This window comes from Paroedura picta, chromosome 10 (assembly GCF_049243985.1).
Source record: "Paroedura picta isolate Pp20150507F chromosome 10, Ppicta_v3.0, whole genome shotgun sequence".
NCBI classification, from domain to species: Eukaryota; Metazoa; Chordata; class Lepidosauria; order Squamata; family Gekkonidae; genus Paroedura; species Paroedura picta.
The window spans coordinates 48,516,709-48,538,120 of NC_135378.1; the positions used below are offsets into that span (position 1 = coordinate 48,516,709).

Below are 21,412 nucleotides of genomic sequence, written 5' to 3' on the forward strand. Positions count from 1 at the left end.
AAAATTCTTTCCCTCAAAATAGCAACACACCTCTCTTTCTGGCACCCATAACCAAAAGGTCACAATGCTCTCCCATGTGGCCTCAGGGATTAAATATAACACTGGTTCTCAGCCTTGGGGTCCTGACCCTATTTGGGATCACCTGGCCCCTTCTGCAGGGTTGCCAGGTTGGTGGCCACTGTGGCGGTGGTCAGAGGCAGCAGAGCCATGGCACTAGCCACCTCCACACCACCTCCAGATTCTTGTGCACGTGCCTACATGTGTGTGGGTGCGCCCACACCTCTGTGGTTGTGGCTTGACGGCGGTTGAGAACCGCTGATATATACCAAGGCATTCCCATTGAAACCAAGGGGATGGCTACTTTTGGATAATGAGCATGCCAATCAAGCTAAATGGGAAATCTTTGGAATAGCCATGGAAACAAAACAAAAAAACAACCCTCCCAAGGCCTGTCTATGCCGGAAGAGATATTTTTGTGTGCTTCATATACTTAATGCATCTGTGCCAAGAGAGGAAACTTTGCCCCTGAAAAAGCCCATGAATGCGCACAGAGGGATAAGACCTGTCTGTGGTTGTATGCAGTCACCAGATGCGTGGCCATATGAAGGCATTTCGCAAGCCACGAACGACCAAATTTTGTGGATTCGCGGAGACCCATGGGTTGGGTTGTGCTCATCCTTAAATTCTACTATTCATTAGAAATCGTCTAAGTTGGTATTAGAAATTTATGTATTTGAGAGGAGGGGAGTATGTTTGACCCTTTTATGTTAAATGCCGTGTGTTGCATACTTATTAAGAGGTTGTTTTATGGTGGGGTGCTTTCTAATCGCAAATTCCCACTGGATTTTCAAGGCAAGAGATGTTGCCCTTCTCTCCGTCATGACTTTGGTATGCCTTGGTGGTATCTTTTGCAAATACTGACCAAAGCTAGTCCTGCTTAAATTTATGATATCTGGCTAGATTGAACTAACCTAGGCTATCCAGGTCAGGGCTATTTCCTTGTGCTGTTTTTTATTAGCAACAATTATTCTCATATATATCTATATCTATATCTATATATCTATATCTATATCTATATATATCTATATCTATATATCTATATATCTATATCTATATCTATTTATATCTATATATCTACATCTACATCTACATCTACATCTACATCTATCTATCTATCTATCTATCTATCTATCTATCTATCTATCTATCTATCTATCTATCTATCTATCTATCTATCTATCTATCTATCTATCTATCTATCTATCTATCTATCTATCTATCTATATATATATATATATATATATATATATTGTTGTTGTTGTTGTTGTTATGTGCGAAGTCGTGTCCGACCCATCGCGACCCCATGGACAATGATCCTCCAGGCCTTCCTGTCCTCTACCATTCCCCGGAGTCCATTTAAGTTTGCACCTACTGCTTCAGTGACTCCATCCAGCCACCTCATTCTCTGTCGTCCCCTTCTTCTTTTGCCCTCGATCGCTCCCAGCATTAGGCTCTTCTCCAGGGAGTCCTTCCTTCTCATGAGGTGGCCAAAATATTTGAGTTTCATCTTCAGGATCTGGCCTTCTAAAGAGCAGTCAGGGCTGATCTCCTCTAGGACTGACCGGTTTGTTCGCCTTGCAGTCCAAGGGACTCGCAAGAGTCTTCTCCAGCACCAGAGTTCAAAAGCCTCAATTCTTTGACGCTCGGCCTTCCTTATGGTCCAACTTTCGCAGCCATACATTGCAACTGGGAAGACCATAGCCTTGACTAAACGCACTTTTGTTGGCAGGGTGATGTCTCTGCTTTTTAGGATGCTCTCTAGATTTGCCATAGCTTTCCTCCCCAGGAGCAAGCGTCTTTTAATTTCTTTGCTGCAGTCCCCATCTGCAGTGATCTTGGAGCCCAGGAAAATAAAATCTGTCACTATCTCCATTTCTTCCCCTCCTATTTGCCAGGAATTGAGAGGGCCGGATGCCATGATCTTTGTTTTCTTGATGTTGAGTTTCAAGCCAACTTTTGCACTCTCCTCCTTCACCCGCATCAACAGGCTCTTTAGTTCCTCTTCACTTTCTGCCATTAGAGTGGTATCATCTGCATATCTGAGGTTGTTGATATTTCTCCCTGCAATCTTGATCCCAATTTGTGACTCCTCTAATCCCGCATTTCTCATGATGTGCTCTGCATACAAGTTAAATAGGCAAGGCGACAGTATACAGCCTTGCCGAACTCCTTTCTCAATTTTGAACCAGTCAGTGATTCCATGTTCAGTTCTCACTGTTGCTTCTTGACCTGCATATAAATTTCTCAAGAGACAAATAAGATGCTCTGGTATTCCCATCTCTTTAAGAACTTGCCACAATTTGTTGTGCTCCACACAATCAAAGGCTTTAGCATAGTCAATGAAGCAGAAGTAGACGTTCTTCTGGTACTCCCTAGCTTTCTCCATGATCCAGCGTATGTTGGCAATTTGATCTCTAGTTCCTCTGCCTCTTCGAAATCCTGCCTGTACTTCTGGAAGTTCTCGGTCCACGTATTGCTGGAGCCTAGCTTGTAGGATTTTGAGCATAACTTTACTAGCATGAGAAATTAGTGCAATGGTGCGGTAGTTTGAACATTCTTTGGCATTGCCCTTCTTTGGGATTGGAATGTAAACTGACCTTTTCCAATCCTGTGGCCATTGTTGAGTTTTCCAAATTTGCTGGCATATTGAGTGTAGCACTTTTACTGCATCGTCCTTTAAGATTTTGAATAGTTCAACTTGAATGCTGTCACTACCACTAGCTTTATTGTTGCTCAGACTTCCTAAGGCCCATTTGACTTCACATTCCAGGATGTCTGGCTCCAGGTCAGTAACTACCCCATTGTGGTCATCAGGGATGTTAAGCTCGCTCTTGTATAGTTCTTCTGTATAATTTTGCCACCTTTGTTTAATCTCTTCTGCTTCTGTGAGGTCCCTACCATTTTGGTCCCTTATCATACCCACCTTTGCATGAAACGTTCTCTTCATATCTCCAATTTTCTTGAAAAGATCTCTGGTCCTCCCCATTCTATTGTTTTCTTCTATTTGTTTGCACTGTTCATTTAAGAAGGCATTCTTATCTCTTCTAGCTTTTCTCTGGAATTCTGCATTCAATTGGGTGTATCTTTCTCTTTCTCCCTTGCCTTTCACTTCCCTTCTCTCCTTAGCTATTTGTAAAGCTTCCTCAGACAGCCATTTTGATTTCTTGCATTTCTTTTTCTTTGGGATGGTTTTAGTTGCTACCTCTTGTACAATGTTGCGAACCTCCGTCCATAGTTCTTCAGGCACTCTGTCTATCAGATCTAATTCCTTAAATCTATTTGTCACCTCCACTGTGTATTCGTCGGGGATATGATTTAGTTCATACCTGAGTGGCCTAGTGCTTTTCCCTACTTTCTTCAATTTAAGCCTAAATTTTGCAACAAGAAGCTCATGATCTGAACCACAATCAGCTCCTGGTCTTGTTTTTATTGACTGGATAGAACTTTTCCATCTTTGGCTGCAGAGCACATAGTCAATCTGATTTCTGTGTTGACCGTCTGGTGATGTCCATGTGTAGAGTCGTCTCTTGGGTTGCTGGAAAAGAGTGTTTGCTATGACCATTGTATTCTCTTGACAAAATTCTACCAGCCTGTGCCCTGCTTCATTTTGTACTCCAAGGCCAAACTTGCCTGTTATCCCGGTTATCTTTTGGCTTCCTACTTTAGCATTCCAATCCCCCATGATGATAAGCACATCATTTTTGGGCGTTGCTTCTAGAAGGTGTTGTAGGGCTTCATAGAACTGATCAACTTCATCCTCTTCAGCAGCAGTGGTTGGGGCGTAGACCTGGATCACTGTGATGTTGAATGGTTTGCCTTGGATTCGAACTGAGATCATTCTGTCATTTTGGGGATTGTATCCCAAGACTGCTTTTCCTACTCTCTTATTGATTATGAAGGCTACTCCATTTCTTCTGCGAGATTCTTGTCCACAGTAGTATACCTGATGGTCATCTGAATTAAATTCACCCATTCCTGTCCATTTTAGTTCACTGATTCCTAAAATGTCGATGTTCAGTCTTGTCATTTCTTGTTTGACCACGTCCAGCTTACCTTGATTCATGGATCTGACGTTCCAGGTTCCTATGGAATAAAAATCTTTACAGCATCGGACTGTCTTTTCGCCACCAGTTACTTCCACAACTGAGCGTCCTTTCGGCTTTGGCCCAGCCGCTTCATTCATTCTGGCGCTACTCGTACTAGCCGTCTGCTCATCCCCAGTAGCATATTGGACACCTTCCGACCTGAGGGGCTCATCTTCCAGCGTCATATCGTTATGCCTATTGGAACTGTCCATAGAGTTTTCATGGCAAAGATACTGGAGTGGTTTGCCATTTCCTTCTCCAGTGGATCACCTTTTGTCAGAGCTCTCAGCTATGACCTGTCCGTCTTGGGTGGCCCTGCACGGTTTAGCTCATAGCTTCACTGAACTACGCAAGCCCCCTTGCCACAACAAGGCAGCGATCCTTGAAGGGGGATATATATATATATATATATATATATATATACTATAGTTGTGTGTGTATATGAGAAACACTATTTGGTTGAACTCCTGATTTGAGCTTATTCCCCAGTACTATATAAGAGTTGTTATGCCAGGGAACACAAACTGTAATTGGTTTCAAACATATATTTTTCATACACATACATGCCTCTCCCTCCTCATAATAAATGATCCTTAATAAACCTTTTAGTCTGGGTATCCTTGGTCCGACCCTCAGGTTTGCAGTGAGGACAGACGATACTTGGTATCTAACACTTAATACTTCTTTCTGACAGCTATGCTTTGATGTGCAGAATTCCCTGCTTTAATGTGGCATATTACAGTCCTTTCTTAAAGCCTCTTACAGCTGCTATGGGTTTTTGGAAACTTTCTTTATCTCAGATCTTTATAAAACTGATTTTGACTGTGATGTGCTGAAAATAAAATAATTCTTGCTCAACTATGTACGTAGCCCTATTGTTTTGGACCTCTCTGACAAAAGCTTTGAAATGCTCAGAATTTTTTCATGCTGTGCCAGGATGGATTGTATAAATAAAAGCAAAGACATTTATTAGATAGTTGTGGTATTACTGCTACGGTGATTTTAATCCCTCTCTCCTGCCCACACCCATGCTGTTAATGTGGCATGCTGCTTTTGAAGACTGGTCTTGCCTCTCAAAGACAGAAGTGATGTATAGGCACCTTATTCCCTTTTTAAAGAAAGACTACTTGTGCTGCATTGTTGTTTTGATATATGAGAGTCAGCCCGAGTTAAGGCTGAAGTTAGATCTAGGATGGTTTAGTTATGTCTCAGTCAGGTGCCTTACAAACTGGTACTTTCTTCGTCACTGAAAATTATTTCTAAGTCACCAGCAGAGATGCGTTGCAAGTATTAATTTGTTGCCCTTCTGGACAAAATAATTAATGCAGGATATTATGGACTAGCAGACTCTTATAAACCATTGTGGCCCAGTAATTTTTGTCAACTTACTTGAAAGCTTAGTTTTAGATTGTTTTGGCACTAGCTAATAATTGCATGACCCCAGAGATATTAAAATACTCCACTGATTTGTGGGCACTAATTCTTGCTGACTTGTGTACCTGATCAACTTAATGGTGATTTCCTGGCAGGTTGGAAACAAAACATTAGGGATGGCACAAATTGGAACTACAAAGCAAAATTTGTGACAAATTTTGGCCTGTTAATGGTTCAGGAACTGAAGTCCTTGATGGGTCCACAGTCCCAGACTTTCATGAAATTTTAAGACAGTTCATGGGATTCATGCCAGGTCCTATCCAGAGCAGAAATCAGAGATTTAATGAGATTTCGAGTCTCTTTAAACCCCTGCTTTTTATTCCAGAAAGCTGCAAAAACAGCCAAGTATTATTGAGTGCTTCCCACTGTACAGCTATTTTGGGTTTTCTTTTGCAGTCCCTGTAAAAGTTTAACGGGGTTGCAATCCACAATAGAGGACTAGTTGGTGTAGTGGAAATTACAGAGATGTATAAACTTACTTCTTTGATTGAAGAAAGGACAAATTCTACATTTAGTACTAACTGGAAACCCATTGTGGACTCTTTGTATGACGAGGACAAAAAAATGAACTGATTTATGGTTTTGACAATTGGGAGGGAGGAATAGATTAAGACAATATAAAAAAGAAATTTTGGTTATAATAAGGTAAGATTAGTTCATAGTTTTACTTACATATGTTGCAGAAAAAATGGAAGTCTTTCCTCTATATATCTGTACCATTATCCTTCCCCCTAGTTTTGTAGCTGTTAATTCTCTCCCTTCCATCAGTAAAACCTATTTAAAACAAATGTAAAGAGACTGCACAAGTAAACCAGGAAATGGGAATCAGCCTGTTCATGATTGGGCACCACTTCTGGAAAAACTCAAGGCATTCACCTACTCTCCCCCCATTGCCTGATGATGCCCTCCCCCCTGGAACTCCCATCAGGAACTCACCTAGGAGGCCTGTGGTAAAGAGGTGGTCATCTGGGGTGTTTGGCAGAGGAGATGGCTTTCTGCAAGCCATAAAGTTGCAACAGGGCCATGGTGGCAGAACAGTAAGTGGGCCCACCATAGGATCCCAGGTCAGGGATCACAGGCAGGGGAGGAGGCTACTGCAGACCACATTGGTTGGGCATCTTTTACCAGTGGCTGCAAAGTGGAAGCAAGTCAACCATAGGGGACACACAACCTGTTGCTCAGTAACTTCATTGAGAAGTAGAGTCAAGAGTTTACCTTCAAATGCCACAAAGAAAATTTGTACTCTTTTGTATGTGGATGACATGATTTTATTGTCGCTTATTCACGTAGGGCTTAGGAGCTTGTTGTTCAAGCTTAGTGATTGCTCTAAAGCAGAATTATCAAATATTAATAACTATGCTGAGACAAAGATGATGATCTTTGGCAAAGAGTCCCACAAATTCTAGCGGTCCATTGGCAGTACTCGTATAGATAAATGCAAGAAATTGACACATCTCAAGAGTTATCTTCATAAAATTCTCAGTTCTTTAGTCACAGGGAGCTATATCAACATTCTACTACACCACAGGAGGATTTTTGAGTAATTCTACCATGAAATTGTATCAGAGCAAACCCCAACTTCTATCTATATGGAGTATAAATTTGGGGCTGGTATAATGTAATGAACATTACACTGGAAACTGTTCAAAATATATATTTTTAAAAAACTAGCTCTGCCTAATGGCACTTCAGCTGCCTTAATGCAGGCCTAAATTGGACTTCCTTTAGTAAAGACTCAACTAATTTTTAGCTGATAAAAGCCCCAGCACCCCATCTCTCAAGTTAATGTATCACTCTTATTGAGAATGATAGTATCTGGGTCACTAGATATAATAGTGTTCTTAATTAGTACTCATTTCTAGTTGACTGCCAGCGGGTTCCCCAGGTTAGCTCCAAACTTCATGAATGGAATTGAAAGCCTTTATGGATTTGTGTGCAATAATAGGTTCCAAATTCTCTCCTTGGTCCGGATGGCTCAAAGTGGATCATGGCAAAAACCATTTCATCACATTTTACAGCCTAAGATCAGCCTTTACAATTATGTCCTTTCAATCTGCTATCTTAACAAGATGCTACTCATGCAGACAGGTTTCTTAATGTATTTATGTCTGTAGTACAGTAGAAGCTGAGTGTCTTCCTCACTGCATGTTGTGTTGTTCTCTATATTGAGAACCCAGATATAAATTTATGGTAGCCATCTAAGCCAACCTGACTGCAACCACAGCTGGGGAGAAAATTTCTTTGAGCATATAAACATATAGGTTCCACACATGGCAGCCCTTTTCGCTCAGGATGCCATTAAAATATGTGAAAAAATCTTGTCTGGAACTTAAAATCTGTATATTTGTAATTTAATTGTATAGCATCTAATCTTGATTATTTTTTATTCTTTCTATGTTTTATTTAGACCAACTTTGTAATGGCCCTTGGCCATGCACCTCAAACATTAACAAAAAAAATTGCATGATCTATTATGGAAAATAATTCAAGCAGCTGCTACATTTGTTTTGTGTGAACGTATGCAAAATCTGGCATCATCTCTTCAAGAAGGTACAGACTCCACATTTTATACTACTCTCTAGACTAAACACTATCTTATTCATTGATTCTCCTCCCCCAGTATTCACCTGCTCTGTTTCTGTAATCCTATTTGACAGATCTGTCATTAAAAACTAATTGAAACTCAAGTAGCTGGAGCAAAGAAATGTCAGTCATGCAGCTGTAATTTTTTTTCAAAAAAATAAGATTTCCTCTCTTCTCATTGACATTATAAAAGAAATTACTATCCAAGTGAACTAAGTTACAAGAATAATGTTAGTGATGTGTACATGTTGCAGAGCGTACATATTAGTTATTAAGCATTTTCTCAAATAGTAATCAAATTAATTGGATATTGCAGTTAGAAAAGAAGGTAACATACAAAAATTGAGTCCAATAGCACCTTTAAGACCAACAAAGAATTATTTTACTTTATTATTATACCTTTATTTATTATACTTCAAACCAACACAGCTACCCACTTGAATCTAGACAAAAACAATACTGTTCTTAAATGACAATCCTTTTAGACTTATTTAAATGGCTTGGTTGGTTCAAACTATATAAACATACATCATACACTAAAATGGATAAAACCCATTAAACCCCTAATAAAAATCCCCAACATTACAAAATTCAAGATGGCGAAAAGATTGAAGCATGGGAGAGAGAAGGTTTGTTAGATTTTCCTCCCAACTTGTTTGTGTGCATGATTTCTGCCTTTTTGGAAATCAAGCAGACTTCAGTTTCCTGTGTGGTTGGGTTGTTCTTTGGATTGTGTGATGTGTAGCTGAGGTCTCAGGCTTAGAATTGAGAAAGTGGGGTCTGTTCCAAGGGAACAAGCGCTTTACTCAGCAGAAGACTTTCCCTCAAATGTGCAAACAAAACCAAGGGTTAGGAGACAAGCCAGTATTACTACTCCAAAAAAGTTATTACTTCCAGGCAGTAGTAAAACACTTCAGAGTCCCAACTGAATCAACCTTCATTTTGTGTCATTCATCCATTCTTTCTAACAGCCAAAGAATGGAGATGAATATTGCATGTTATCTTTGCCAATGTTATTCCTTATCCTTCATGAAGTCACCTAGTACTAAACTGAGCTGAGTGACTGGGCATATGTAGACAAATATGTAATAACTGTGTAACCGTATCTTATATCTAGCTCAAAGGCCTGTTCATAGGTGTTTAACTGGTAGGGTGGCTGCTTAAAATGTAAGCTGTGTTTCAGTGTTTAGATGTATAGACTTAATCCTGCTGTGTTGCCAAATGAGGCATAGTGTGGTAGAGCAGTGGTCCCCAACCTTTTTATTATCGGGGACCGGTCAACGCTTGACAATTTTACTGAGGCCCAGATGGGGGTAGTTTTTTACCAAGGGACGTCGCTGCTGCCTGAGTCCCTGTTCCACTTGCTTTCCCGCTGTCTGCTGGGGGGCGCTGCCAGCAGCAGCTGCACAGTGCCACACCGAGGGGGAGCCCCAGCCATGGTGGCCGCCTGAGAGCACCAAAGGTGAGCCGTCAGCAGAGTGGCAGGGCAGCCCCCGAGGCAGCAGCCGGGGAGGAGGACGAGGAGGAGTCGCGGACTGGTACCAACTGATCTTCGGACCGGCACCGGTCCCCGGACCGGGGGTTGGGGACCACTGTGGTAGAGTATTTGCAAGGCAGATGTGGCAAGTCTTTGCTCAGAAATGGATCATCATGCCATTGTTGGTTTGTGTGAATTGGTTCTCAGAAACTTCACAAATGACTTTTTTAAATAGGAAAAAACAACAAGTACGTTTTCGTGATTTCTTGTGTTAAATTTAACAACAAATAAGCTCCATACAAATAAGTATGCCATTTTGCTTGTATGTTTAAACCAAACCTTTTTGTCTCTGGTTAAAAAAAGTAATTTTGTTCTGTGAATATAAAAACACATTCTAATTTGGATATAGAATGAAACACATTCTAAGATCAGTATAACACTGGGGCCCAATTTGGCTTGGAACCATGGTGTGAGTAGGGAGGAGCTTCAGGCTTCCTTTCTAGGCTGTTTTCTTGAAAGCTCTAAGGGGCTTATTTGCCTCACTGCAGGGCTCCATGTGCAGTATTAAGAACATGTGGAGCTCCACAGTGAGGGTATACACATGGATTCTCTGAGGCTATTTTGTCTCAGGAATGCCCTGAGGGGGGAAAGATTAAGAGCTTTTCCCACAGGTTTTTTCCATTGGTTCTGGCTATACTGCTTCAGTTTGCCCCTTGATTTCTACATGCATGTTTGTGTATTTAGTTTTTGCTTCATTTGTGTTTTCTCCTGCTTTTTCCCAGCCCTTTTGTCACCACTCTAGGCCTGACCTTTTTCTAGAAGCTGATTGTGAGTCTCTCTATATCTCATGCATAATGACCCGCATACTCCCACCACCTTCCAGCCCACTTTTCAATTATCTAACTGTCATTGTCAAATTACTCCTTTTCCCAGCCCCCAGGTTGGGTGGTTTGGTTTTGATTGGGGGAAGGGAGAAATGGCTGTAAAATATTGATATTATTATGGCATTATAATGATAATTAATTAGGTTCTCTAAATACCTAGTCTTCATATTTCAAAAAGTCTTCAGCTCTTTCTCTTGTGGAGATATACCTTTTCCCTTACATCTCTCAGATGGAAAAGGATATAGGTGTTGTTGTTGTTGTTGTCAGCCATTCCGTCATGTCCGATTCTTGGTGATCACACAGCACAGCTATCACCACGACTCCTGATCCCGTATCACTTCCCTCAGCCTCACAATATTCTGGCCGGTGTCCATTTTGATTGTGCCTAACCACCGTGTTCTTTGTCGCCTTGGTTTCCCTTTTCTACTGACCAATCCTAGCATGACTGCTTTCTCCATTGAGTTTGATCACATGATATGGCCAAAGTAAGTGAGCTGGAGCTTCATGATTTTGCCTACCAATGATATATCAGACTTTATGCACTGTAGTATTTCCTTGTTTGGGACTTTTGCTGTCCATGGAACCCAAAGAAGCCTTCTTCAACACCAGAGTTCAAATGAATTGATTCTTCTCTTGTCCGATTTTTTCACTGTCCAACTTTCACAGCCATAAGTGGCTATTGGAAATATTATAGATCTAATCTACCTTTAGTAATCAGGCTTATGTCTTATTTTTCCATGTTCAGTAGACAAATGTTCAGTAGTCATCATTACTGAGTGACCCAAAACAATTTGACATTTATTTCTATATACTGCAAAAAATACTGCTTATATCAATTTGTGATTCAAGAAAAAAGAAAAATAGAAGCTTACCTTTTTTTAAAAAAAGCTGGGAATTCAGAGAACATGCTTAAACTAACATTACAATAATATCTCAGTATTTTAGAGCCATTTTTAAAAGGGGATGTTCTGGTGCCACTGATGATAGTTGGTACCCTTCCTTTAAAATCCTCATTAATTAAGCCATGTGTAGGAGAAAATAAACTCATTCCACAACTGTGTAAATGCAGAGGTAGGGCAGGCATATGGAAGAACCCTGTCCAAACTGATTCCAATTCTTGTTACTACAAAGAAAAATAGGAGTAGGTCAAGCATGTGGAAAAGTCCTGATTCCTGGGCTAAATCGTGATATGGGTGATTTAGGAACTCATGTTTGCCAAGGTCATGTTGGCTGTGCAAAGATTAGTCAGGTAAGAATAACACTGACTCAACTCATGCTAAAAGTAACATGTAGTTTGGACATAACACATGTCTTATACTAGTGTAAATTATTCTTGAGATCAAACCCATGCTTTCAGTTTTGCTTTCTTGGCTATGGGATCACTCTTTTGCTTTGTATACTAATCATAGAGTGCTTCCAGTAGCATATTTATTTTTGCTCAAAGAAAATTGCTATGGATTTGGTTGGAAAATTAGTTATTTCTGTTTAATAAATTGCTAAAATAGTAATTTTGTCATTTTATATAGTTTCATGTCTTCAGGCATAGTATAACATGAATACTATATGATCTGTCTAGGTACATTCAATTTGTCTTTTGCATTCCTTGAATTTTGAATATATCTTGTAAAGAAATGGATATATATGTATGTAGTGTGTATATACAGTGGAAGTTCTGAAATGCTGAAGCCTGAGACGTAATATAGGAATCATGATTATATTTGGGTTTCAGAATGTTGCCTTTCATGTTGAAGTATTTCCCACCTAACCGTAATGAAGACCTGGGTTTGCTGCCCTGTGTATCCATAATGAACCAGTGATCTTAGGCAATATTATTTTAGCTGTTGGGGGAAATTCTTAATTTAGGTACCTCATTTGCTTTGTAGCTGTCAGGTTTGTAAAACATTTACGCAAACATTTCCACATTAAAAATTGGAACCACTTGCAATAAAATATGGCACTAGCAGATTATAGAACATTTTGCAAAACATTAGATAATTTTGTGAACCTGTGTCTCTCAGTGGAATATGACATGCATTTGGTACCAGTCTTCGACCCTAATCCTGAAGTCATTTGTTTTGGAATATTTCCACTGAGGCCTTAATGTTATTTTTTTTCTTTTGTACACGTACACTGTTTCCATTGAATTTGGACTAAATATCACATATATCTCTTGTCATTTTATTAATTCCAAATGAATTGGGGCTTACAGTTTGAATATTCATTAATTGATGGTGTTAGCTGACAGCTCTTTCACATAGACATATCATCAGATGATGGTTGTGCATGAGTATGAAGACAGCCTTGGATATGACTGACATATCTACATCAGATTATTTTCATGTGTTGAATTTCAGTAAAATGCTGCAAGTAGTTTATGTTTAACACTTAAATACCAATTCAGTCAGTAACACAAATGCCATTGGAATGATCCTTGATGAAGAGATGAAGCACTACAGCAAAGTTGGAATGAATGAGATTTACCAAAGAATCATGAATCAAAAGGGTAGGGGGAGGGAAATTCGAAGGTGTGATTCCAAGCACTATCTGCAAGTTACCCCTTTCAGACACATGAGAGAAGTGTAAGAGACATCAAGTAGAAGTGGGGGAGAGCAATCCCATAGACAAGGAGAACCAATGAAGAACATTTAGCTGGCCAGGTGATTAGTAAATCAAAGGAAAAGTGGGTTTAAGCAACTCACAAGACTGAAGTGATTTTAAAGAAGTGCCTTGGGGGAAGGATTATTGGACAAGCATGTCGGGCACAAAATGCACGTTTAGTTTATTCGTGGACTTGGAAATAAGAGGAACCAACTGCATAGGGAGCGTGAATGTGCTGGAATCACAACAAAACATGAGATTTTAGAGTTTGCTGATTCTTTCTGGGTAAGTTCATGATGATATGTAGGTAAGGTTCCTCCGTGGATAAACAAGTGGATATGTTACTATTCATATGATGACGCTTTCTCAGGCAAAGGGGGAAAAAGATGAAAAACAAATGGAAAAGGTGGAAATACAAAGGTGGAAATCTGTGAGTTCAGTGGTAGACAGAGATACTGGTAGTGATTTGAGCTCTTTATTAGAATCCGAGCATGGTATGAGCAGAACTGAACTGACAAACCCACAAGCAACCCCAACTTGCATACAAAACCCATACAAAAGATCTTCCTGCCAGTGCACGCTAATAGTCAGTTTCACATTAAATGGACTGGCTACAGCAGCAGGCACACATTGGTCAGTTTCAGTGCAAGCTTGGATCCTGCCTCTGACCTCAAGCTTGGTCCGCAGCCGATCTGCAGACACAACAGGCAGCTTGCTGCTCAAACACCTAATAGTTCAAATAATGTTCTGTTCATCTGTTGAAAGCAGGAAGCTTGACAGTCTGTTCTATGTTCAAATGAATTTTGAATGTCCATTTCACATTATTTCTTGGCATTTATGCTGCTTTTTGTAGCAGCTACTGTTTTCACTGCATTTGCCTGCCACTGCTTTCATTTTTAAAATAATACAGCGACTGGTATCCCTGGATGGTTCTCAGGATAATATGTTTTAGCATGTGATGGAAAGCACAGTTCCAGTAATTGGCCTCCAACCCAACAGCTTGCTGTGATGGCTGCTTGTTTTTTTAGAAAGCAATTTGAAACTGGCACTATTACCCTAGTAAGCTATTTCTACTGTTAGGCAGTATTCCTGATGTCCCAGCATAATAACGCTAATTTGCTCAAACTATCAGTAAGCAGAGAAGGAACAGCTATTATGCTACCGATTACATTGTTCTTTAGCAGCTGCTGCCACCCCAACCGTATTCCTTGGTCTTTAATTTTAAAAGGCACATGGTTACAAGAAGAAAATTCTATTTAAATTGTAGTGCTTGTTTGCCTTTATCGCTTTGTTAGGGTCATGAATCTGAAAAAATCCCAGATGCAAACAATTTATTGGTAGTGGGCTCCAGATTTTTTCAGGAATCCTGAAATTTTATTGAGTCCAATAGACCAGAAACAAACAATTCTGAGGAAGAAAAATCACACGCCCCTAACAAGAATATATCAACAAATATGGAAAACATTCAAACCACCACAAAAGCCCAGGCAAGCCTTACAGCATCCCATTAAGATCTCCAAGGGAGGTGCCCCTCACCTCTTCCAAGATCCTATTCAATAGAGACAGAGCTGTGATGGAATAGGTCTGGGCTCTTTTCAATTTTGGCCAGTCACATACTTTTAAGTTAACCTACTTCACAGTGTTGTTGTGAGGATAAAAGGAGGAAAGGGTAATTAAGTAAGCTGCTCTGGTCTTGACTATGGAGAAAGACAGGGTATAAATGAAGTAAATATAGCTGAAAATGAGAGGCAGAGGGAAAGGGATATGAGAACATTTCATGTTCTCCATATTCCTGCTTTTTGGTTGCTCAACTTTTGAAGCAGTTTGGACATATACAATTGGACCATATACAATTTGTCGGGAGGGGGAGGATGAGCTAGAGTATCTACCTCCATAAGGGAAGGGGTCTTGAGAGTAGGGTCATTTTTCATTCTGTGCAGCTCAGCTCCCATTCTCAAGGTGGCAAGCGAATCACACAGTGGTTGCATGCCCATGTGGGACCCCTGAACATGCTATCCTATGGTACTCTCCCAGTAGGTGGACTAGGATAAACGGTTGCATCATCAGGCAATGGGGGGTCATCCATTTTAGGATGCCCCATGCTGTACCAGTTCTTACATGATTATATTCAAAAAAGGCTGTGACCATTTTCTCTCCCAGTTGGTGTGGTCTGATATTCTTCCCTTCACTCTTGGTTTCTCCCTTGCACCCTCAGTTCACATTGGACATTTGAATTCGTGTTTCTAAGCTAGAAAGTGTTTTGCAAGCATGTTCATGGTATGCATAGAACTCCTCTATTCAGATATAGTCTTCTATGTTCTACTGCAGTGGTCCCCAACCTTTTTATCACTGGGGACCGTTCAATGCTTGACAATTTTACTGAGGTCTGGGGGGTGGGTAGTCTTTTGCCGAGGGATGTTGCCACCACCTGAGCCCCTGCTCTGCTTGGCAGCTGCCAGAGAGCACCAAAGGTGAGCCAGTAGCAGAGTGGCAGGGCAGCCCCCGAGGCAGCAGCCAGGGAGGAGGACGAGGAGGAGCCATGGCCCGTATCGACTGATCCACGGACCGGTCCCAGCCCCTGGACCGGGGGTTGGGGACCACTGTTCTACTGGAAGTCCTTCAGCATACTGATTATCATTCTCTGGGTGTGGTATTGGGAGGGAGATGTATACGTCTATCAAGTATAGTCTTTTGCGAATCAGATATTAAGTCACACCTTCACAACAGATGACAGGTGATCTGGTTCATGACAGGTTTATCAGTTTATTGGGCCAATAGATAAGGTTTCTTTTGGTAAGTGTTTTATCTGAGTAATAAGATTTTAATTTGCAAAGAAAAAATATTTTCTGAGTTTTTGGCAACTTTATTTTGCAGTCATTATTTCACATACCATAGCAACTCGTGATTGACTAAACAAACAATATTTTTGTATGTGTTTATTACAGGAGTTCAGGAACCTCATCATGAGAAGATTATTACAGTATCTGCTAATGGAAGTATTCACAGCCCTAAGTTCCCATTTACTTATCCCCGCAACACAGTACTGGTGTGGCGATTAGTTGCAATTCAGGAGAATGTGTTGATACAGCTCACTTTTGATGAAAGGTTTGGGCTTGAGGACCCAGAAGATGACATCTGCAAGTAAGTACTATTCAGCTTATAGAAGCTTAAAGGAAGTGATGATGGATGGCAGATCATAGTGCGATCTGCCATTTCAGACTGTTAATGTAATAAACCTCCCCATACTGCTCATTGTGTAGTTTTTACATAGTGCAAGTAGTCTGTAAAGGACCATAATACAACATTTCCTGAAAGAATATTATTTAGCAGGAACAAACTTGACCTTTTTTTAAACGAATGAGCATTCAATAAGATACAGCAAGCTATGCTGTAGAAATGAATAATGACTCAGAGAAGTTCATATCCTGCCACAAATTCAGTTAGTCATTGAGGTGCTACTGGACTCTTGCTCTTTGCTTCTTCTACAGACAAACACAGCTATCCTTCTTGATCTAGCAAGCAATGCAAGATAAAACAATAGTCATGGTGTTTCAATCAATGTTTTGGGAAGTGGACAGTTTCTGCATGTAGCACCGCCGTCTACTTAGATCCATTTCGCCTCGCCTCCCTCCCCCCCCCCCCGCTTTGCAACATTCAGGTTCTACCACAAAGTCAGTTGGATACCTCAGGGTATCCAAGAGTGCATTTTCCTCTTTTAAAAAAACATATTTATGCCCTTCACACAGTCTGTGATGGAAAATAATTACTGGGAGAGGAAGGGGGGAAGGATAGGGTGGCCTGCAATAGACTGCATACTATGAACCTGGGACCCAGACATTAAATGTGTTGCAGTTTTGTACAGGATTATACAGAAACTGGACAAAATGCCTTCCTGCTAACATAAATACACTCATTCATAATTGGACCAACCAGAAGTTCATTTAAAACGCTAGTTATAGGCCCACCTCCAGCCCAAAAAAGATAATTTTCTTTTTGGGTGCTGCACCAAAGATTATACTCTGGAAACACAAAGGGGGGGGGGGAATAGAAGAAGACATTTATGTGCAGTGTTATTTATTTAATTGCTGAATTACCTCAAGCCAGTACTTGAGGTAACACACCCAACACTGTGCAATGGAGAGTAAATGAGTGTAGAAAGAATAAGAGTTGGTTTTTATACCCCACTTTTCACTGTCCAAAGGAGTCCTAAAGCAACTTACAAACAGCTTTCCCTTCTTCTCTCCCCACAACAGACCCCCTGTGAGACAGGTGGGGCTGAGAGAACTCCAATAGGACTACTCTACAAGAACATCCCTAGGAAAACTGTGACTAGCCCAAGGTCACCAAGTTGGTTGTATATGGAGTACTGGGGAATCCAACCTGGTTCTCCAGATTAGAGACTGCACCACGCTGGCTTTCTAGTAAGAATAAAAAGTCAAAGCATAAGTCAGCAGTCATACTACAAAGTCACTAAGCAATAATTCTTGAACAGTAAGGAACCTGTGAGAGCCTCTTGTGGCGCAGAGTGGTAAGGCAGCGATATGCTGTTTGAAGCTGTCTGCCCATGAGGTTGGGAGTTCGATCCCAGCAGCCGGCTCAAGGTTGACTCAGCCTTCCATCCTTCCGAGGTCGGTGAAATGAGTACCCAGCTTGCTGGGGGGTAAACGGTCATGACTGGGGAAGGCACTGGCAAACCACCCCGTATTGAGTCTGCCATGAAAACGCTGGAGGGCGTCACCCCAAGGGTCAGACATGACTCGGTGCTTGCACAGGGGATACCTTTACCTTTTTAAGGAACCTGTGACATCAATAAATACTGACATGAACTACAATAGAATAACCAAATTTCAGAAATTACAAAACAGTATATTACAAAGTGGATCAACACAACAAACTGTGATAAAAATACAGATTAAAAGGGGGGTGTTTTGTTTTTAAAGTAGCTGATATCTGCTGCTATATGATCTATATATCACACAACAGCTTACTTTTCCTTCTGTTTATTACAGTTAAAGTATTGGATGCTATCTTAATTCCATGTACAAAAGCGCATCTTTCCTGCCTCCTCCCCCTCCCAAATCAGCCCCCAAAGTCCCTTGAAATGCTGCTCCTGGAAGACAGTGAACCCCATGACTAACATAAGAGGGAATTGACCTCCCTTCTTGTTTTGGCGATTCTGTTCCTTTCCTATATTGCTCTTTGTCCTTTTCTTGACATAGGCCTGCTGTATGTGTGCACTATAAATAGGAATAACCCAAATCAAAAAGTATACAACAATGATCTCTTCTCTAGTCGTTTCATAAATGTATAAACCTCAGCTTTAATAGTGTGTTTTCCATAGAAATGGGATGAAGATACAAAGGGTGGGAGAAACTAACAAGAAAAATGTATAGTTGGCTCAGATACAGCACAAGGTAGCTGCAAAATTAGCAGTTTGATATGTCTAATCTGTGGATACTTAAATTCTGTGAGAGGCCATGTACAGACAAGGACTATTCTTCTTCATCTTTCTATGAACCCTAAAAAAGCCTTACATTTGTGGGAAAATCTGAAACTAATATTTAAAATGTGGGGTTAATGTCCTCATTCATGTAACTTTAAGAAACAGATGATTCAGTAATCATTCCTAAGTAGCCACAACAGTATTCCCAAGCCTTCAAGCCTTGGTTTATGTCAGTAAAAGGCAGAGGGAGGGTGCCAGGTCCTTTTCAGTGCTATCTTCAGCCTTTTAGGGAGGACTCAATGGAACCTGGCTCAGCTGCAACCACTGGGTGACTTGCATGACTCACCCCAGCCTAGCTGTCTGCTGCTGTTTAACAGCAGCCAAACCAAGAAGTAGTTAAAGGAGAAGAGTTGATTCTTATATGCTGCTTTTCTCTACCAGAAGGAGTCTCAAAGTGGCTTACAATCACCTTTCCTCTCCCCACAACAGACACCCTGTAAGGTAGGTGAGGCTAAGAGAGCTCTGATATTCTGCTCAGTCAGAACAACTTTATCAGCGCTATAGTGAACCCAAGGTCACCCAGCTGGCTATATGTTGGGGGAGCGGGGAATCTAACCCAGCTCGCCAGATTAGAAGTCACTACAGTAAGCTGGCTCTTTTTGTGTTATCATGATTAGAATTTCATACTATATATGGACACCCACTATTGTGTAACTGATCTGTATTGGATGCTCACTGAGTTACTGAGTCAGTCATGCACACTCAGCCTAACTTGCTTCACAAAGTTATAATTAAAGTAAAATGGAGGAGAGTAGAATCATGTAAGCTGCATTTGAGTCCCCATTGTGGAGAATATGTGGTATAAATGAAATTAAATAATAAATAAAAAGGTAGGTATGTTTGGTGAGCAGGAAGGAGAGAAGGAAGCAGGAAAAGGGGGAGAGACTTCCAACTGTTTTCAGGGAAGGGAAAGAGGAAATAGTGGGGGAAGAAAAAATAAGATGCCCCTGTTTTTGGTGATTTCTCATGAACTGTGTTGGACAAGAAAGGGACTGGAGCCTTTGTCACTTGATACCATGCATCAGGTATAAAGGGCCTCCTTATTGAAATTGAACTAGATTCAAAGAAACACATAAGAGTTAAGGAAATTATTTCAGACTTCAAGCCTAGGAAAATTTCTTCTTTGATGATACTTCAAAGGGTGCTTTGTGGTTCTTAGCCAGTTTCGTAAACAACATGTAGTAAAACCAAAGCTTCCACATTTGTCCAGTGGATGATGTCAAGATCCATAATAAAATCTTTGAAGCTGCTTGTGCATGATGGAAGATTCCATTTTAATGAGAGTTTTACATTTGAACATTTAAATGGTGACAGAACCTTGCCATATAGCATCCTAGTTGTGCTTGAAACTGACTTGGCACATGAGAGACCTCTTCTTAGGGTTGCCAGCTTTCAAGTGAGACATAAAACCCACATCAAATCATGAGGTAGTGTCCATTGCATTACAGCATGCAACGGGCTTTACTACTAGTTCTGATATAAAATTAAATGTATTTGTTTCTTTCCAACAACACCTTCTTAAGCCTTTTGGAAATTCTCTTCAGAACTAGTCAGTATATTACAGGCCCACATTTCTACAACTGTCATTTTAAATTGACTTTTCATAACTGTCTACTTTATCATTCCTCAGAGATTTTAAAAGGAAGCTCCCTACTTCATAGTAGGCCTGCCCATTTAACCCTTCCTAGATCATTTAAGTCTTCTACGTTACATTTTAAAGATTAATCGCAGAAGTGTCATACCCTCGCTGCCACCTCTCCCAGGAGTTGCCACAGCAACCAAGGCCTTCAGCTGAGCCAGCTCTGGCAGAAGAGAGAAGGGCCTCTGAATGTGCAGCAGGGGAAGGCAGCACAAGTCAGCCAGGCTCTTCCCAAGAGGCATCTGTGGTGCATCCGCAATTGCATTCCAGCCCTGACAGCTTGCTTGAGTGATGCAGGCGAAGCAGAAGGGTGGGGCTTGACTTGTCGGCTGAGAGTGTTGAGTCCCAGAGTCTGCCTGTGGGTGCCTGCATAGGGCAGCACAGCATTTCTGCTAGAGCTCTCTCAGCCCTACCTACCTCCTAGGGTGTCTGTTGTGAAGGAAGGGGAGGTAATTGTAAGCCACTTTGAGACTCCTTCGGGTAATGAAAAGCAGGGTATAAAAACCAACCCTCCTCCTTACAGTTTTTTAAGGAATAAGAGCTGCTATGTTGTGGTGAGCTTGGGGCAAGTGCAGTCCACTGATTGCCATACTGAAACAATCATTCATAATTCATCTTGTCAATTTCTTTTATTTTTGCTGCTACCAGTGAGACCTTCTTTTTGTTAACTAGGAGAAGTCTTATCAATTCTTGGGAAATAGAAGCTTTAGTATTTTGAACCTTTAGCCTAGTAACCCATTCAATAATGGGATGGTGTGTATCAGTTAACTGACACCTGGAGACCAAAACAATACTTACTTATTCTATAGAAAAACAACATAAACTCTAAGCATAAAACAGTTGAAGAGATGTATTATGCACTAAATAGAATGGGTAACTTTTTACACAAAACTGTCAGAGTAACAATTGTAACAACTATCTCAGAGAAAGAAAATAGCATGTCTGTTCTGTCCTGAACCTTGCTAAGAAAAATCTTTCCCTCCCTCCATCTCTTCCTAAATTCAGGAAGATTATTTATTTTATTTTGACTGCAACTCCTTTACTTTACAAGTGAACTTGTTCCAACCTTTCTGCAGAGAGCCTGGTTTTCAACTTAATTTTCCCACAGTGGAAGAATCAAAAGCTTTCACATGGCAGTGAAAGGGAACC

General features: G+C 40.7%; 1 protein-coding gene across 3 annotated transcripts in view; it reads left to right on the forward strand.

Moving 5' to 3' along the window:
- The window catches only part of PDGFC (platelet derived growth factor C), a 129,175-nt gene that overhangs the window by 55,554 nt on the left and 52,209 nt on the right, over positions 1-21,412 (forward strand). For 2 of the 3 annotated variants that reach the window (XM_077300025.1, XM_077300023.1), the window contains exon 2: positions 16,067-16,262. In XM_077300025.1, coding sequence (XP_077156140.1) covers positions 16,067-16,262 — 196 coding nt within the window. Of the gene's footprint in view, positions 1-7,986; positions 8,130-16,066; positions 16,263-21,412 lie in introns of all 3 variants that reach the window. The other variant, XM_077300024.1, reaches the window with a different exon arrangement.